Raw genomic sequence first — 20506 nt, forward strand, 5'->3', positions numbered from 1 at the left:
AGCAATACCTGAAGTGTGTAGTCATTCTATATATTTCCATATATCAGCTGTTTTGTTTTGGCTCCCTGCTTTTAATAATTCACACTAGAGAATGTTAGAATGTAAAGTTTGCAGCAGAAAATTGCCAGCTTCATTATGCTTGCTCTGTATTGAAAACCTAGATGTTTTATCTATGTCATTTATTCTTTAACGTCTGTATTTCTGGATTCAGTTTCAGACTTCTATAGTTCTAGATAACTTTATAGGAAATCTTTAAGAACCACATGAAGAACTGAAACAAACATTTTTCTGGTAAAGCATTGGAAACTGATCTAGAGCAACTGTAGTGGAATGGCAAGTTCTCTGCTGTAGTTACTTAGGTATTTGAGTTCTTGAGTTAGATATTCCTTGAGAATTCGTCTTCATATAATGTCCAGCTTTAATCATTTACCTAGAAAACTCCATTGCTCATGAGGTGCCATCTAGCAACAATGTTGCAGCAGCTAAAATTTTCTACTTGGTGCTAAAGCTGTGACCAGATGTTTTTCACAGTATGCATGGTACACATCATGGTACTCATTAGCAGCTCTTCCAGGACTATTACCCTCTCCCCAGTTCCTTCTCTATGCACAAAACTTTGCCAGTGTTCTGGGTTTGGCTGGGGTAATTTACTTTACAGTGGCCGGTATGGGGCTGTATTTTGGATTTGTGCTGAACACAGGGTTGATAACACAGAGATGTTTTGTTATTGCTCAGCAGGGCTTACACAGAACCAAGACCGTTCCTGCTGTTTGTACTGCCACACTGGTGAGGAACTTGGGGGAGCATGGGAGGCTGGGAGGAGACAGCTGGGACAGGTGACCCCAGCTGACCAAAGGAATTTCCAGACCATGTGACATCATGGTCAGGACATAAAATGGAGGCAGAAGAATATGCATTCTTGCAGTGATGGTGTCACACTATGACACAAAATAACTCATGCATTCACTCAAGATGCAAAAGAAGGAAAAGAGGAAGTTTATTTCCGACTCCGCAATATATAGAATTCCAAAAGTGACAGTGGATGGAGGGTGAAATTGCCACCTCTCCAACCACACTGGTCAAAGCAACAGTCCATCAATTCTATCCTCCCACAAAGAAGAATGCAAAACAATCATTATTTACATGAACAGTGTGTGAGAAACTTCAGTAGAAATATGTAAACATCAGAAGGCATAGAAAACTTTTAAAAGAACTTTAAAACTTTTAAAAGAACAGGGTGACATGATGGTGTCTTCCCAAGCCACCTTTATGTGTCCTGCTCTCTTGGAGATGTCTGCCCATGGGAAGCAGTGAATTAATTCCTTGTTTTGCTTTGCTTGTGTGTGTGGCTTTTGCTTTCCCTATTAACCGGTTTTTATCCCAAAATATGAGTTTTCTGGATTTTACCTTTTCCATTCTCTCCTTGATCCCACTGGTGAGGGAGGACCAAGTGGCTGCTGGCTGGGATTAAAACATAAAATCCAAGATGGCTATTCCTGAATAATGCTGTCAGAAAGAGCAATTGTATTCAAGAATCTTAATTTGCTGAAGTTAATTTGACATATGGTCTTATTTTAATCAAATTATCATCTACCAGGCAGACCAGTAAGAAACAGTGAACATTGGCAGGGCAGATAGTCCAGAATTGTACCTGCAGCCTTTTACCATGTGGTATACAAAGCAAAAGAAGATACAATCCCTGCTTTGAACTCTTGTTCCTGAAACAGTCAGTCTTTTCCTTTCCCCATCAATAGATTCAGTGCTGATTTATAAAGGGAAAAAAAAATAAAATAAAACAAGAGAAATCAAGCCAAAAAAAAACCCAAAAAAAAACCTCAACACCTGTCCCTCCTAAAAAAAACCCCACCAAAACAAACTACTAGAGTTCAGGCCTGGAGAAATCTGTTAGAAAAGTAAATGTTTTGAAAAACTTTTAAATGGAAAGCAGAGAATGTTAGGTTTTTCTGTCCAAAATATTGAGTCACAATTGCAATCCTGCACCAAAATTGGAAAGAAACCCCATAATCTCCATTTATTTCTACAAATATTATGGCAGTTTTGTCTGGACCTTATTGTTCTTATGTCACATGCAAACAATCATTTTTAATGGATTCTGTATTTCTGAGAGCTATTTTTAGATAAAGTAAAGGAAAACTTTCCAGATTGTTTTGCTGCTTAAACTAGCCACCTAGAGTTGCATTCAAAATGTTGAGTCACTTGATTTTGGAAGGATTGGCATCAGGGATTTTAAAGGAGGTCTGCCGTTCAGACTGCTCCCTTAAACACTTTTTTAAAAAAATTGTTGAGTGAAGTACAGGTAATAGTGTGCACTCAGATTGCAAACATCAAAAAAACCACAAAAGCTGGGCTTAAAGATGTCAGAAGTGATTAAAGTATTCTGCCTATTAATCCTGTTATTTCCCAGAGAATGGATTTTAAGTTCTAGAGTGCTATCTGGAAAAACATCTTGAAGTACTGCATTATAGATGAAACACCGGCTTTGGGCTTAAAAAGGAAAAAACAAACAAACAAACAAACGCAAGAACAACAAAATCCCACAAAAACAACTAAAACCAAAACCCTACCAACCAAAAAAACCCAAACCAAACCAAACAAACAAATAAAAACCCACAACCAAAACAAAATTTAAAAAACAGCTATAATTCTCAAATAATTGAGAGTACTTTCAGAGGGGTTCTGTGTGAAAGTAGGAAAGAAATTAACGCAAATTTATTGTAGCAACTTTCTTCATGCCATGACTTGATTTAATTTATTTGGGTCTTTACAACTGAGAATTCCGTTTCTTATCCCGTCTGCAGTGTGCCTTGCTTGGAGCAGTTTGTTTTGTTGACGGACATAAACATTTGAATCTGTCTGTGAGGAGGATTTGGTGGCTGGGGGAATTGGTAATAGACTATAGAGCATTTCGCCCCAAGGGTCAGGAGTTCACATCCGTATCAGGTCAATAGTGGCAGAAAGTCATTACGGATCTGGCTGGCATCTGCCTCGTGGCCACTGCCAAATCATTTAACAATCGCTGTCCAGTTCCACGTGGCCAGGTGTTTTCCTTTCTTCCCAGCAGCAGACCCCCTCGGACAGCCTCTTACTACCTGCTCCCAAGGCGGGGACACACTTCCCTTTCGCGGGGGAGCCCCTTCAGCCCCCGCGTACCCCCGGGGACCGGCGGCTCCTGCGCCCGCCGCAGCTCCGCTCGCCTCGGGGAGGGCAGCAGGGCGGTGTCGTCCGTGTCACACGGCGGGGCCGGGCGCCCGTCCCGACCCGCTCGGAGGGACACGGCAGGGCCCGCGGGACCTCGCAGCGGCGGCGGCGGCGGCAGCGACCCCCGCCCGCCCCGCGGGGCCCCGAGGGCGCCCCCCGGGGGCTCCTCCCGGACTCTGCACCGTCTGCGGACCCGCCGGGAGGAGCCCCGGCAGCGACCCCCGCTGTTGCCTCCACAGGCAGCGACCACCGCTGACACTCCCGCTGACACCCCGGCAGTGATCCCCACTGACATCCCCGCTGACACCCACATTGACACTGCCGCTGACCCCGGCAGCGATCCCCGCTGACACCCCCGCTGACACCCCCGCAGTGACCCCCGGCTCCGCGGTCGCGGCCGCTCCCGCGCAGCCTTCTCTGCGCCGCACCCCGTGCCCGGCCCCGGGGCGCGCTGCCAGCGGCTTTTTCGGGCAATTTCACCGACTCTTGCCGCACTTCGTCCGCTTGCCGATTCCGGGGAAGTAGAAGGGGGAGGTCAGTGCCTGGCTTCGGCTCGGGAAAGGCTCGGGAGGCGGGGGGTGCCGCCAGGCCGCCCTGCCCTCAGCCGACGCTTGGGCCTGGGGAGAGGCGCCCGCCTGAACGGGGCTCGCTGCCCCGGCAGGGCTCGCGTCGGGAGCACCACGTTTTAAACACGTGTGTAGAGATAGGTCCGTGTAGGGCCATTGTGTAGAGCCTACTTCTATCCCTTCTCCTCCCCCTCTTCCTCTCTTCTAGGGGAACTGGAATCCGAACGGTGAGATGTAGAAGAGCGCGAATCCCCGTGAATCCCATCTGAATAAATGTCTATATTAATGAATTATTAACTCGGCCGCTCGTGACCTTAAAACTGGAATGAGGAGACGCCTAGGGCAAGAAGGAAAGCTGCTGAATCCTTTATTGGACTCCTGTCAGAGGTAACCGACCATTTGTCTTCCCCAGATCAGGAGAATTAATTAATATGAAAGGCAAACTTTTTAATTGTGTGTCAAACGAAATCAGTTAGGGTGTCCCCGATTCAACCCCTTGCTAAAAGGGGTTTAGCTCCCTTCTGTAACCCAAGTCTAAAATAAAGCCTTCGAGTTTCCAAAGAGAAGTGCATCCTTCATAAGTGTTGTTTACAAAATAAAGCCCAGCCAAGCAAGAGGGAAAAAAAAAAAAGAAAGAAAAAAAGAAAGAAACCAGAAAACCCCACAAAACACAACCAAACACCCTAAAAGGGAAAAAAAAAAAAAAAAAAAGGAGGGAAAATGATGAATTTGGGTAGTTAATTTATCGATCTTGGCTCCTCTTCCCGCTTGTTTTATTTTAGAGGTCATTAATCAATGAAGAAAAACACCACCGTGTTCCCCCTTTGCATTTAATACACTTATCCGCCTTATTTATTTCTTTTGAACAAATTCCTAGCAAATATTCACCAATCGATTCGTAGGCGATGGATTTTTATAAAGGTTTGATCGCCTTCTAAACGGTCAATGTGATTTGTTTCAGCACTCGTCCTCTAAATAATGAAAAAACCTGAGAGAAGATGAAGGAGATGGCAGTAATTAAAGCTTCCTTTCTTTTTCCCTTCTCATCTTTACATCCAGGCGCAAAGAAATGAAATTTTTTTTTTAATTATTAAAAAAAAAGAAAGAAAGAAACTCAAACTCACAGCAAAAGCAAATCCAAGAAATAGTAACAAATAGACCAGCTCGGGGGAGACAGAAGGGACGCGTACAACCCACTCTGCCTGGAGAAGCGAGACCAGAGGTCAGGGTTGGCTAAAGCCACCCCGGGGAGGTGCAAATTCAGGGCTGGGAGCTCTGCGGGCGGATCCGCCTGCTCTGCTCTTCCCGAGGGAGTGAAGGGGCCAGGAGCGGAGATGTTTTGGAAAGACTGGGCGAGTAGTCGTCCTCTGCCCTGGCGAGACGCGCCGCTGCCTTTCTCGCCGGCCCGGCGCAGGGAGCCCCGCTCCTTCCGCCCGCCGCTCGGCACCGGCGTTGACCCGCGGCTCACCGACCTTCCCCGCGGGTGCTCTCCTCCATTCCCACCCTGGGTCGAGTGGACCCGGCGCTGCGGGGTTTCTTGTCGCTTAGGACAAAAGCCAAATGACAAGGCGCAGTGTGCCCGCCGGCCCTCGTCGCCCCCGCCCGGGTGAGTGACGGACCGGAGCAGCGGGGAGAGCCGGGCCCGGGCTGCTGAGGGGACCGGCTCCCTCCCCGCCGTCCGCGAGCCTGAGGACCGGCAAAGACGGCGAGCCTTCTCTCTTACTCTCCGCTGGTTCGGCAGGGTCCCGGAGTGTCAAGGGATTCTGTAAATTTTATTCTGCCACCTTGATCGCTCAAAGCGCTACTTTTCTGTCTGTTAAAAAATGCCAAAAGCAACAGATTGAAGTACTCCTGAATATGAACCCTCATGGAATATGTCTGTTAACAACTCGAAGCAAATGCAGGTATTGACAATGTACTTAAATCCGTTAGTTAGGATCTTTCCTCTACTTCATCACATTTTTTCTAGCGCGAAACGATTTTTTTCATATTGCTACCACTAAAAGCAATTCATTATTTTCGAAATAAGCCCAGTAAGGAAAACAGCCATAGCACAGATGTGCGCATAAGGGGGGAAAAAAAAAAAAAAATTGTGGCCAGGACAGGAGGTAACTGGGTAGGGACGAGACATTGTATTAATGCAGTAAAAACAGAGAAAACCAAGCGCACCCACTGTCAGTGCACCCAACACTGACCGCCAGCGACGGTGCGAACAGTCTCCCAGCCCGCACCTCTGTCCCCAGGCTGAGCGGCAGTGCTGCAGAATTACAGAAAGAAGATTAAGAGAGAGGGGGATGAAAATTATTACATATTGCATAATAGAATTGATCAAAGACTTAAAGAAGGTTTTAATACCCAACTTTATAACCCCTAAAAATGGGTGCTGGGGGTGTTCCTACTCGTGTTTGCCTTTAATTTAGGTGTTATCAATCTATGCAGCAGATGACGGATGACCTTGTCAAAATGACTCCAGTCAAAACATTTTTTGCCCCAGCCCTGTTCAAATTTGTGTTAAAATGTCCTGCCTTAGACACAGACAAAGTCTAAACAGCAGCAGCTTTCCCAGGCTCTGCGAGAATGAAGGGTGGGAAAGAAACAAACAAGAAACAGGGTGGGGAGAATGGTGAAAACATTTTACACGCTCACATGTTGCGTTTGTAGGCAACTGTACATTCAGTGTCAGCGTGACACCTGTTTACGAGGGCTCTTCTGACACTAGAGAGATGTTTTGGTAAGATAAACAGTTTGTGCATTTTGTCCTAAATGCAAGGCATAATATGTACGTGCCATATATCTAAGAGATTATAGTTCTTGTCTGGTTTTTCATACGGTCTAGGAAAGAAACTGAAAAAAAGCCCCAAACCTGTTAAATACTCACTGATATGTGAGCTCAACAACTGAGCAGCGGGGCGGGAAACTCAAGTTTCTGAGCAGAGTGGGGACGAAAAGTCACTAGAGATGAGAAGTTTCTCGCCACAGGTTGCATCTCCCTCTGGCATACTTCTTGCACTGCGCTGTAACCGAGTACAAAGAGCAGGAATGAGGCATGCTAGTGGTGCTCGAGGATGCAAGGTCTGAGGAAGGAGAAACTCTGGGGCGGTGGGTTCCCTCAGCTGTGTTGGGACTGGTCTCAGGTAGCCGAGGGGAAAAGGAGGCATGTCATCCAGCACACAGATTTAGAGAACTGTCTGAGACACTATCAAGACTGGTCGGATAGGTGTCTAAAATCCACCCCAACCCCCGAGGGGCAAAAAGCAAGTGAAGCAAGAGCACAGCTAACGGGAGGCTGGCCGGATGCGAGGCGCTTGGGCCGGCGGGGTCGGGAGCTCCCGACGCTCGGCTCTGGGGTGGGCGCAGCGGCGCGGATCCTGCTCGGGAGGGCGTCGGTCCACCGCTCCCCTCCGTCAAGGCAAAAGCCAAAAGCCCAGCTCTTTTCAGGGCGATTGTGCTTCGGAACTGGAGGGGAGGGGGAAAGAGAGAGAGAAGAAGAGAGAAAGGGAGGGAAACTGGAGAGAGGGAGAGAGGTCGAAGGCTTGGGGGTCGGAGGGAGGAAAGGAGGAGGGAAGGGAAGAAAGGGGCACTTTAAAACTTGAGCAAGGAACAAAGTGGGGGAAGTTGCCAAAAAAAAAGAGCTCTGCATCCAGACTCGCTGGTAACTTCCCGATCCCTCCCCTCCTTCTCGTACACGCCACACACACCCTTGTATTTTGCGCTGTCGTAAAACCCACGTGTCTCGCCCAGAGCCTGCCAGAGCCGAGCCGAGCGCCCGGCCGCGACTGCGATGCGCAGCCACAGCAGAGGGAGCCCGGTGGCTCGCAGCTAGCCGTCCCTTCGGTCACCGGAACCTGGAGAAGGATCACCTCGCTCCCGCGTGGACAAAGACCAGAAAAGTCTTGGCTCCCGGCCGTTGTCCGGCTGGAAGGGTCCCGGAACAGCCGACAGCTCCGCACGCCGCCCGTGCAGCAGCGCTCACCCTGCTCAGGTAAGGCAGACGCGGGCCGGGGCCCCTCCGACTTGTCCGGCACAGCGGGGCACTTTCGGCCGGGACAGGGCACTGCCGGCCCGCGCCCTCCGCCTGTGAACGCCCGAGTGGAAAACAGCAGCGGCCGGAGAGGAGACACCCGCGCGTGTGTGCGTGTGACTGAACTTTCCTCCGCCTCCTCCTCCTCCTCCCTGTTGTCAGCGGAGAGTCGTTTGCTTCCGCGGAGAGAGGGAAGGGAGTGAAAAGGGAAGACAGTGCGTACGCCGGGGACGGGGTGAGCTGTGCGCCCTACGGGGTAGCGAGGGGGGCTCTCTGGCCTTGGACCGGCGTGAGGGGCTGCCCGCCACCGCCCGTGTCCTGCCCGTGCTCCGGGGCGGGCACCGGGGGACAGTCTTGTCGTCCCGGCCACCGCACTTCTCGTCCTGGGGCTTTTCGGGACGAGTGTTTCTCCTGACGAACCTGGCCACGGGCAGGGGAAGGGACGAGCGCACGGTCCAGCCGCCGATCCCGCACAGCCGCTACGCAAAGCCCACGCGTGGCCCAGTGTGTCCGACCGCGTGTCCGACCTCGAGGTCGGGGCGGCCCTGCCAGGGCGGGGCGGGGGTCTCACGTCTTCTGTCCCCTTCCTCCCTGCTCCACAGGCAGAGCGATGCTGAAGCCCGGAGATCCCGGCGGATCCGCGTTCCTGAAGGTGGATCCCGCCTATCTGCAGCACTGGCAGCAGCTTTTCCCGCAGAGCAGCCAGCTCAAAAGCAGTGGGCCCCTCACCCAGCTCCAGCCACCCGAAAGAGCCGAGCCCCCGGCTGACAGCCTCCGCCAGCGCCCGACCTCCCTCTCCTCTGCCTCCTCCTCCTCTTCCTCGTCCACTCCGTCTTCCTCCTCCACCTCGTCCTGCGTCGCTGCGGCGGCGGCTTCTCTGGCTGGTCTGACCTCCCTGCCTGTGACCCAGGTCCCGGTCTTCGGCCCGCTGCAGAGCTCGGAGCTCCCGGCCGGAGTAGCGCCCGCTCCCCTGCAGGGCAAGGATTTGTGCGGGGCCGGCAGCGGCGGCGGCAAATGCGGCGACCGTGGTGCCGCTCGGTACCGCTGCACGGCCGAGGAGCTGGACTACTACCTGTACGGGCAGCAGCGCATGGAGATCATCCCCCTGAACCAGCACACCAGCGACCCCAACAACCGTACGTATCGTGACTCTTCTCGCACTCCTCCGCCGCTTTCCCTCCGCTTCTCTGCGCATGGGGCCAGCCCGGGGACGCTCAAGGCTGAGTGACCGCAGTTGGTGCCTGCACCACTCTCACTCCACGAGAAGCATTCTCCGTCTCGCCCTTCCCTCTCTTTAGTTTTTGCGTTGTTATCAGTTGTTTCAGGAGACGGGCTGCAACCCTTCAGTAGCAGTTGTTCTGGTCTGAAACCCAGGTCCTTCCCTGGAAGGCACGTTTCACCGGAAAGGCTGTGGCGGGGGTAGATTTCTTTCGGAGGGCTGCTTAGGAAAATGTATTCAGCAAAGGTTCAGGGCAGCTAGCTACAAAGTTGGTCCTTTCTCGCCCTGTATGTCTCACTACATTCCTGCCCAGAAAGCCCAAGCTTCGCTGAATACCCAGAAATCAATTACTTCTCCGAGCTGGGCAGGGGAAAAGTTGCAGTTTTCATCAGATGGTCTAGGGCAAAGTTTTCCTCTTTCTTATCTCGGAGTATCGTTTCCTTTCAGACCTCGTTAACACCTCGTTGGTTTTAGCTTTCACCTCTAAGAAAAATCATGGCATGGTCATTTAAAGAGAAAAGCCGATTTTCTAGACGAAAAAATCCGCTTGACTCAGAATTAATTTAGGACTTGGTGGTTCTAAAGGGTTTTATACTGCTGTTGTCAATTATACAGCAGGGAGGTTTGTTTTTGTTTTTTTGGTTTTTTTTTTTTTTTTTTTTTTTTTTTTTTTGGGAGGAGGAGGGGGCACCCCTATTATTAAACATCTGTACGGATGAGAGATCTGTGATTTTAGAAACTGGTTCTTTTTCCCCTTGTATCTATCAAAACGACGCAACCAAGGAAATTCACGTCATGAAAAGAACCATATGAACTCCTAATAGTTAATCAGTTTTGTAACTAACATTCAGAGCACACGGTTTTGTCCCTCTTAAAACACATGGCTTCGGCCTATGCACTTAAAAAAAAAATTATTATTTCAAACACTTTCTTTTATCCTAAGGTTTCTTAAAACTCTTTTTTTTTTGTTGTTGTTGTTCTTCTCAACGACCTCCCCACAAATGTCTGTTTAAGGAAGGCTGTTGAAAAGGAAAACGGTACCCCAAACCAGCAATCCTTAAACACATGCCCAAGCAAAACGCAGATTCGTTTAATTAAATTTCAGATGAGGAACTTGTTTTTAAAGTTTCCATAACACCCTATTAATTATTAATTAAACTGCGTGGATGCTAGCACAGTCTTCAGCGCTTTGCATATGTGCGGGAGGAAAGTTGAGTCAGAGTTTCATGGAGATTTTTCCCGCCTTCATAACATTGAAAATGTTTCTATATTGGTTGTCGACTTTATTTTGAGCGACTTCCTCATGCTTAGTCTTACCATGTAGTGAAACCTGTTCGTGTATTTTGTGTTCTCGGGTGAAGAAAATGTGATGTTATAAATTACATGCAGAAAATGGAATCCGAAATGCACTTCTAATCGACAACCGAACCGTTCAGACAATAGATGTTTTGCTTCTCGGAGCCGCTCTGTAAATCTAATGGGTAAAAGTTTTAAAATGAGAAAGGAATATTAAAAAGCGTTTTAAGGGGGGAACGTTTTTAAGGCTTGGGTGGAATAACAGCACCCCGCAGAGTCGGAGGCGAAGCCTGAATAATTTCTTCCTGAGCGCGATATTAAAGGTGGATTCGGGAAAGCAAAGGGGTCGATCGCGGAAAGGACGCCTGTGAATCGCGTCCGGCTCTGACGGGGCAGCCGTGGCCGTCGGAAGGACGGGCAGGGGGCAACCAGCTCCATCTCGACTTTTTTATGTTTGTTTTTCTTCAGTTAGATCTAAGCATTCTTATAATTTACTTGTTCACAGGGCGGCATTCGCTCCAGCGGTTATTAGTTGCCTCTGAGCGAAAGGTCCAACGAGAGTGTTTCAGTCTTCTGGGACCAAGCGCAGTTGCTTTGGGCAATTCGTGCTTAAAAAAATAAAGAAAAAAGTAAACTGTCAGTGAAAAAGGAGTGCCGCAACTACAGCCTGTGCCGTGCCATGTGCTCCAAGCACACGCACGACCAAGTGAACAAGCTGCAGGACACGGGCCTGGCTGCTCCTGCGCGGCTTACCGAGTGCGGCCAGGGTCACACTAGCGGTCCGTGGGCAAGCAGGATTTTCAGCCGCCTTGACTCCCACCCTCACACCCCGTTTCGCACCACTTCCACCCTCACTGCCCGTTTGAGGGGAAGGAGGTGGGGGCTGTGGGTGAGATGAAGTGCCGTCTACTTTAGTTTGAGTTGTACTTGCTTGCTGCACTTCCATTTCCGGGCAGCACCAACGACACCCCGAGACGGGCAGGCTCTCCCCAGCCCAGGGCAGACACCCGCCCGCCGGGATTAATCCCCTTCCCGGAGCGGGAGCGTCGGTCTGCTCCACTGCCCGGCCCAGCAGACCTCCGTCTGCTTCTCGGGCTCTAATCTTAGCTGTATCTCCTTCACCAGCCGAACGAGTGCCCCGTCTCCCCTACTTTCCAAAATAGTATCCCTCTCTCCATTACGAGCATCCCCTTCTTCTCCGGGGTACCCCGCGCGTCCCCGCTCCCCGGTAGGCTCCACCCGCGCGAGAAAGGCGACGGCGAACTTCGCGTATGCCCCGGTCGTTCTGCGGGGCCGCAGCGGGGCAGGGGGGGTGGCCGGGTCCGCTGGGGGAGCCCGAGCGGCTGCCGAGGCTGTCCCGGCTGCCCGCCACCCCGCCCGGCCTCGTTCATCAGCGCCCGAACGGGCCGGCGTCGGGCGGCCGCCGCGGGAAGATGGATGGGCGGCGGTCTCCCAGTAGACACACGCCTTGATCGTCAAATACCAATGAATATGGCACGGTCTTGAGCGAGGGAGGGGGCGGGGGCCGCCTAGGAGCTGTGGGTTAAGCGTCTGTATGTAACTGTTTCAAATTGAAAGGGTTAAACTAGGGAAAAATTCAAAAAAAAAAAAAAAAACAAAAACCAAAACAAAAAAACAATCAAGAGGCAAAACCCTAATTAGAGCCCAACACTCTTTACTCCCAGGGAAGTAAAGGGGATAATGCTAAAGCCCCGATAAAGTGGCAGGCGGCTGGGGTACTTTTGCTTCCCAGCCTTGAATCTGGAAGGACGAGGGTATTTCTGGGCGCTGGGGGAGGGGCTCTTGGGCGGCCAGGAGATCTCCTAGGGTGAGTCCGGGGGCTGCGGGACCGGCTTGTTCCTTTGGAGGCTTGCCTTTAGTTTCTGGGAAGACGCTTCCGCACTGAGAACTCTGAGACTCCTCCACCTTCACCAGAAAGCACCAACCTGCCACTGTAATAAATACGCCGTGTAAAACTGAAGTGTCACGCGACCAAGCACTTTGCAGGCCTTTTCCCTTTTTCAATTTATGGGGACACAGTGTATATATAACATGCTGTGAGGTGGATCGGTGTGGAAAATATTCGGACGTTTTCTTTTTTTTCCTCTGGACTGCTGGTAACCTGTATGATTTAGCTATTTTACATCATTAGTTACCCAGCACCCTTAAACATAGCAGATAGCCATACATTAGATTGAGGTTAGAGAAGGTGGTGACTGTTTATTTAGGGTGATAAAATGGTCCATCAGCAGTAATCTCCATCGATATGTGCCACCAGGAGATGAAGGATGAGGGGACAAGCCACAATTAATTGCCCTATAGTTTTGTAGGAGAGAGTGGAGCCGGTGCGGACTGAACTTCGATCTCCTCTCCTAGCGCCTATTCATCATCTCTACATTGTATATGGGGGTCTCTCAGGGGCAGAGGGTGGCAAGGTTTATCTACACACAATATTCTCCTACCCTTCTCATACCTGACACGGAAATTTAATTCATTCATACCTACAGTAGAAGGCAGGGAAAATCAAACCCACCTCCCTCAACCCGCCCCCCATTCGCCTCTTAAAATAACCCAAAAGCTTCTCTGAAGGGAGGGCGGACCCTCTGACGCACTCCGGGGCGCCCAGGCGGGCTCTTGAACAACATCTTCCACAGCGGAGCTGGCCCTTGCTGTGCCTTACCCCCGACCGGGAGTCACAGACGCCGCGGCAGCTCCTGCGCTGCTGCGGGAACAGCGCCCGTGCCGCCGGCACCTTACGCCGCGGGGGAACGGGGAGGGAGTGCGAGGGGGCTAAAGCCCTGCGAGAGGGGGGGTCGGGCGTCCGGGACCCGGTGACAGCCGTGGGTCAGCAGGCCGGGCTTGGTCCTGCTCTCTGCAAAGAGTAGTTAGAATAAATAACTAAATAAATAGAGGGCACCCAACGGGAAAGCACATCTGTGTTTTGTACCCCTGAAAGTCTGCCTCCAGTGAGGCAGTCTGAAAGAAACTGCCAATGACTTGGTGAAAGGAGGTAGACGCCAGCTCATCGATGAGGAAACTGAAGTATGAGGGAGGCTGAGCTTCCCTGGAAAGCTCCAGCTCTCCGGAAACGAAGGGAAACAGTCTCTTCCAGCCCTCCCTCCTGCTTAGCTGGGTACCTGGGCCCAGACAGTGATGCAGGGCCAGCCGTAGTGATTTATACTTGCAAGTGAGTAATACCACGTGAAATGATGGCCACTTACTCTGGATACCTGCATGCTTGTGGTGAATTATGAAGCAAAGGGTCAGAGGCCACTCTTCTTTAATACCAGCAAACTGCAGGTATCCAGTCTAACTGCACCTTTGAAGCATATTATTGCTGAGGAAAAAAAATGTATTTCTTTCATTTATTGTTACAGCTGGTTTGCTGGTAAAAACACTGTGTAAAACCCTAGTTTCACTGACGAAAGGTTTTTCCTTTCAGATTTGCTTTAAAGTGTGCAGTAGTAGTGTTATTTATCTTGGTGCATGTTTAAAATTACCAATTTTAAACACGCAATGATATGTCCTTTTGCCTAGGTTTAACACTTTTAACTGTACTCACACGGAGTTATAGTATTGGTATTACACTGCATTCATTTTTCTGGAGGCACATAAACAGTAACATATTGCAGTCCTTCCTTAAGAACCATGCCAAACAGCTCCACTAGCAAATCCTTTATTTTTTATTTTCTTGCATCTTCCTTTCCTCAATCCTCCTTATCTATAGAATATGAAGGTATAAAGAAGAAAACTGATCTCTTTCCAAAGTGTTTGGCTGTATCTGGGCCTGCAATGGTGTATTCCCACTGACTTTACCTTCTGCAGCTCTAGATTTTATCAGGAGATACTCTGCTCTAGCTGCAGTCCTCCTTTATTTTTCCATTTTCAGCAAGTCTTCTTGCTTCTTCTTGAGTTGATTTGGGGCTTGACTGATGCTATTTCAGAAAGTGGAATTATCCATTTCAACTGTTCTCAGTGAAGCCCTGTACTCACATTCAGCTGCTCTCTGAGGCCAAAACTGGAGGAAGGGCACAGGACAGCTGTCCTTGTCACCCTATCTGACCATCCTCTGGGAAGTTCACACTTGTGGAAGCATCCCTTTCATGTGAATTCCAATTCTCCATTATGACCAGTATGGGACATAATGGCCACCATCTAGCTTGGAGACTCCGGTGATGTCAGTGGACAACACTCTCTCTCAAACCCCCATTTCTTTTCCATGTCTTATTAAGCATGTTGGTGCAGTGTGTCACATTGTACTCTGCAGCATACACGAAGATGATGCTGTTCATCCTGCTGTGAGGCAGGACAGTGTGCAAATCTTGGAGTTCTTGATTTTTTTACCCAATCTGATATGAAGGAAATCTTTCCCTTGTCCTCTGAGGCAAAGGAATACACTGCCTACAGTGATGGTCTTTAAATGGATGCTTTCATGTATAACACGGAAGATAGTTACAGAAGAGGAAGAGATGCACAGTAGCTTTTTATTCCAGGCATGGTAAAATATAGCTAGGATGGCTTCCATTCCTTATAACATTTATGAGAATTTTTAAAGATTTTATTTGTGCAATTACATAACAACTAAAGCTAAATGTACGAAGCATGAAACTAAGAAGAATTTCAGAACTGCTTAGCATTAAAGACAGATTCCTCCCTTCTCATCAACAAGACACTAGCCAAAACAGTTTCAAAAGTTGTTTCATTTTCCAAATTTTCAGCTTTGGCAGGACAAAGGGGAAAGGAACACAGCAGGGGATCAGATACTGTGACTGCCAAGCATTAAGACATTACCACTGTTTTAGGACACTGGAAAATAAATATCACCATGTGTGACTCTCTGTAAGGGTAAATGACAGTGACACGGGATTTGTTTATACTCCTTGACAATTTCTTAGTTTCTTTTTCTTGGATATGTAAAAATAAAATGTTTAACCCACATTCATGCACACATATGTCAGAACGAAGTTAAGAAATTATTGTTCTAGGCAGGTACTGAAATTTTTGTGCATGAATAGTTATGTATATCTGGTGGCTGGGTGCAGGAACTTGACACTGAGATTGTCTGACTAGAGTAATGAAGATACTTTAGCAGGTTTAATGTAAATTTCTCCAGAGATACAGTTACTCTAAGAAAGCCATTGTAATCAGCTAGTTATGAGGAGGGTTGCACATCTAGAAAATATTAAAGCAGTGCAAATAATTAGAATTCAAGGGCCTACTCTGGGTGCTAACTGACATCATGGTTAGACATAATTTCTTTAAGCTCTCCTGTATGATGTTTTCTTTCTACCTTGCATGGGTAGATTGAAATCTATTGATTTCATAGAATCATAGAACAATTTGTGTTAGAAAAGATCTCTGAAGTCATCAAGTCCAACTGTACATCATAGAGCTCAGCCATAATTTATTTAGAGTGTATCACATGCCAAACTATTTCAGATTGTGGGTTTGTTTTTTCGTTGTTTGGTTTTTTTTCTTCCCTTTTCCTATTTGGGATCCTTTCCTATGTGACCTTCAGTGCCAAACCGCAGTGCTGCCCCTAACATCTTTGGATATGCCAAAACCACAGTGTTTCTTGATGACTGGTTTTGAAGAGGAAAGGGAAGAAAAGATACTGTGGTGATACCTCACTTTCCAAACTAACTGTGGAAATAATAACAAAAAAACCCCAACCGTCCCCCCTGCCCCATTCCCTTCCTCTTCAGCATATACTTGATGCCTTTTATTCATCATGCCTCAGAATGGTTGTAGGAATATCTGCTGTGTTCTTTTAGGACTCGCCAGAAATATCTTCCCTGGAGTCCTGCAAATCCCATCCTCCATCTGCCATCCACCTCTAATTGACGTGGCTGAGAGAGCAAAACCCCTCTGCAGTGGCGGTTTAGCCCAACAGAAGTCGTTTTGCGGCAGGGATTATGTCCTTAAGGCAAGGAGAAATTGCGCCCTCCAGCCAAAGTGGCGCTTTTGCCGACGTAAGCGCGGTCCCCACTAGGTGGCTTTGTCCTGGGTGACGGCCGGCGCTTCTCTGCCTGCTGCCTCCTGCCCGGACCTGTTACAGGGATGGATGGCTTGGGGCCAGTTTCACGTGCAGCCCTTCTGCAGGGACACTCGCCAGAGTAATGCGCAACTCAGGGCTTGTCTCCTTGCTTTCTGCTGGGATCTGTAACCGATGCTGCAGGTAGGGAACTTGGACAAATGAACACCAGGTGGAGACAGGCGTTTTCTGCAAGACCCAAAGCTATAATGATCTTGAAGGAAATTAGCTTCCACGTGTAACTTAGTAATAATTTCTTGTTGCTGAATGCACCACTTTGTTAATGGTAAAATTTAAAAGAGGGTGACAGGAAAGAGTGTTTATGTATCGTGTCTAAAACTGGAGAATACACGTAGAAGTCATAGTTTGAAGATGCATCTTTTGTTGTCCTTTAGCAGCTTTTGCTGAAATGAGAGGAGGGTTTTCCTTTGAAGGACCTATAGGAATGAGGCCTATTTAATACACAGTACATCCACTTTGGAAAGATGAACATCTGAGTCAGGGTCCCTGAGAACTGAAACTGTGGTTGCAGGCAGTCTAGCAAGTCTAAATCTGTGGCATAGACCAAGAAACTCCAGCTTCTGTAGTGAATGCTGTGCTCTATTTTTATAAGGAGTGGTATATAAAATTATTAGGGGAAAGATGTAGGACTTGGTACAAGAGTACTACTCCGTAATGGTTGTTTTTTTCTTTGTATTTCTGGAATAAATTTATATGAAAACATTTATTGTGCTACAAAAATGAAATGTGAAGAAGATGTCAATATATTTCAAGAGATTCATTGTTATAACTCATTATAACTCAGCATATCTCCAGAGAAATTAATTTCTTGAACATGAAACATTTTCCTGGAAGATGCACATTTGTGGCCTGTGGAATAGTGTGCAGTGGAAACATTTAACCAAAATTTTCTTTGCTCAGAAAAGAAACATCATCGTAGGATCTTCCCAAAATAGAGACACATCATTCATTATTAACAATAGTTAGGGAAATTAACAGTTTTACAAACTGATCTTTTTCACAGGAATTGCTCATGAACTCATACATGCTGTTTTGGTCTTTTCATGGTACAGGCAAAGAACATGCTGTCTCATTCAATAAATAAAATTTTAAATGTGTGCCCAGAAATATTTGCTGCATAATTTCAGTTTCAAGATTAGATTTGTCTTTAGGGAAGTAAATGTGCATGCAGGCTCCAATTTGTCATTCATGAGGTTCTGGTTTATTTATTTTATTTTCCAAACAGACAGGCATGCACACACACATGTTAATGTAAAAAAACAGAGTGAATGTTCATTTAAAATAAGGATTAAATTAAATCTTGTTCCAATTAAGTCCTTGGACTGAGCTGGGTAAGGCATTTGAGAAGGACTTGTAACACGTTATGACTGTGTTTTAGAATGTCTCACTGAAACACACTGGGATGGTTTAACTGGACTATTTGTATTAGTCAAAAAATTCATCTTTAATAACATTGTTAAAGTAAATTAATCTTGGCAGGCTTGTGAATACAAAAGGCTTGCAAATTGTCTGCAGGATTTCTGCTCAGCCTTTGGAATTTCTTATTTAAGGCTTTGGTGATATCTGGGAAACCAGCCTTAGTGACGCTCAAAAGGGCACGGTGTGCACTAGTACTGGCTGTACTGCCATGAAATGGCAGCACAAGCGCAGGGATCTGCATGACATGGCCTGTGGTGGAGATGGTGGCCAGCAGCACTGCACTGATAGTGCTTTTCCCTCTTTGTCCCTCAGGATGCGACATGTGTGCTGATAACCGCAACGGCGAGTGCCCCATGCACGGGCCCCTGCACTCCCTGCGCCGGCTGGTGGGCACCAGCAGCGCGGCTGCAGCAGCCCCTCCACCCGAGATCCCGGAGTGGCTCCGGGACCTGCCCCGGGAAGTGTGTCTGTGCACCAGCACGGTGCCTGGCCTGGCCTATGGCATTTGTGCGGCACAACGGATCCAGCAGGGCACCTGGATTGGGCCCTTCCAGGGAATCTTGCTCTTGCCAGAGAAGGTTCAAGCAGGTGCCATCAGGAACACTCAGCATCTCTGGGAAGTAAGTTATCATCTTTCCTTCCTTGTCAAATTTGATCTTTTTTAAGTAAACATGGAGTGTGATTGTATGCAGTACTAGCACCAGAACTAGCCATGAAAATAAGCAAACAAACCCACAATTCAAATAAACCGAGTAAGCAGGTTTGAAAATGTAGCCAGTGCAAGCAAAAGCCTTGCTGTGATAAAGGTAGCCAGAAAACCGGTGGACATCACAGAGCTTCAATTGGTCTGCATAAGAAGAGCTGACTGTTGCAGGTGCTGTAATGTGTAGTAGAGAGACTTGATCAGAGAAGTCTGAAGCTTTTATACACCCAGTGCTTTCTGTATTTTGACCTGAGTTACAAGAGCTGATGGAGCTCTCAAGTCACAGCAGCAGCTGTATCATGTTAGAGCAGCACATGTGGGTTGAGATGGAGTGCTGCACTGTTGCTGTGGACCCCAGCCAGTCCAAGAAAAGCTGCTGAAATAAGCCCAGGACCCTATTCTACAGCCTGACCCTTTGCAGTGTGAAGGAGTTAGTGCTTGTTCAGCTTAGTTCAGCTCTGGTCCTGTACCTACTGTACATTCCCCTAATGAGGTTTCCAGTACTTTTGTGTGAAAGCCACTTTCAGATATCTCAAGCCTGTTGGTTTTTCTTTTATAAATATTTGTCACTGTCTTCGAGAGGGTAACAGTGATAACTGTTAGGGAAAACCTATAATCCCTGTGTGTCAGAAAGAGTTTACTCTCTTCCTAGTCTTTTGCCATTAATTTCTTTGATTTGTACTGGAAGGTATAATTTTTTAGTTCTGCTTAGTCCTCTGTAGCTGCAATCTCTGCTTGCCTCAAAACTAACTGCAACAGTCAGTAGAAATAGGCCCATAGATCTGTGGTATTTGCTCATCTACACCAAATCCAAATCTTTAGAATATAAGGAATTCATGAAGATGCAGAGTGTTTTTGCTGTCTTCGGTGCGTGTACAGTGAAAGTGAATGGATCTTTGAAAGATATTTGGTCTGTGGAAGAGTCAGAGCTCCTATGCTTTTCCTATGTGTAAACAAATAATAAACAACACACCAGGGTCTTTGTCTCAAGGTATTTACCCAAAAATGTCATTGTGGCAAGAAGGAGATTTTCACATTAAAAAGGTCAGTCTCGGAAAAAAACTTGAATGTGATCAGTAGAACTGGATGAATTGCAATGATTGGGAATTTTGCTGCTGCCTCCAGTGGAGATGGAATTTCTCTTGTACGTCAGATATTGATAATTAGGATTTTAACATGTTCCTACAAAAGTCCAGTGATTATAATTACAGTATTTTGGGATATGTTATCAATCAAGTATTTTTTATGGAACACTTTATAATGATGTTGGAAGCTCTAATTTTTAAGAAGGGTATTGTGGTTTAGACTATTCTAATTAATAGAATATATAATAGTAAAATGATATTGCCAGATCCACATATTACCATAAATACTGAAATTGTGATAAATTGAGTCAGATAATTTTTCCATAAATATTTACAACATGAGTTTAATTTTTAAAAATGTATGAATTAGTTCTATGCAAGTAAAGTTGCAAATCTTGACAATACCTTTTTAAATAAGCAAGAATTTTTATCATATTTCAGGTTAACTTAAAAACTCTTTTGAAGCAATGAAAGAAGCTAGGGCTTTTTAAAAAAAATTAAAAGCAAAACCCAAAAAGATACTAAGGAAAAAAATAATAACCAGTACTATTGTATGTACCAGATCCAGGCCATAAGTGCTTGTCGGCTGAGTTTTTGTGTGGGATTGTTCTTGTGCTCTTAACACACAACACAGATTTCTTGTTGGCTAGCAAAATGAATGCATTTATTTTAATGGAATTATCTTAAAAATAAGAATTCAATTTGATTTAATAATAACATATTTCTGGGCAGCTCATGGTCTTGAATTATTTCTGTCAATGACAAAAACTGTTATCAAAGAAATACATACTCTAAGCTCTAGCCAAAATTTTGCTGTTTTGCATTTGTTTTATCTTTCAATTTGGCATACTTTATCTATTGGAAGACCAATGTTTAATAAAGAAAACATATTAAAATAAAGTAATCAGAAAGTGTGTGTAATT

General features: G+C 47.0%; 1 protein-coding gene across 1 annotated transcript in view; it reads left to right on the forward strand.

Annotated features, from left to right (window-relative positions):
* The first annotated feature begins 7412 nt into the window (after positions 1 to 7412).
* Positions 7413 to 20506, forward strand: part of PRDM6 (PR/SET domain 6) — a 76585-nt gene continuing 63491 nt past the window's right edge. Inside the window, exons 1-3 of the mRNA XM_068175713.1 lie at positions 7413 to 7767; positions 8409 to 8942; positions 18108 to 18415. Of these exons, the coding sequence (XP_068031814.1) occupies positions 8417 to 8942; positions 18108 to 18415 (834 nt within the window). The 5' untranslated portion in view covers positions 7413 to 7767; positions 8409 to 8416. The remainder of the gene's footprint in view (positions 7768 to 8408; positions 8943 to 18107; positions 18416 to 20506) is intronic.

The sequence above is a fragment of the Anomalospiza imberbis genome, chromosome Z (genome assembly GCF_031753505.1).
Source record: "Anomalospiza imberbis isolate Cuckoo-Finch-1a 21T00152 chromosome Z, ASM3175350v1, whole genome shotgun sequence".
In the NCBI taxonomy this organism is placed as follows: domain Eukaryota; kingdom Metazoa; phylum Chordata; class Aves; order Passeriformes; family Viduidae; genus Anomalospiza; species Anomalospiza imberbis.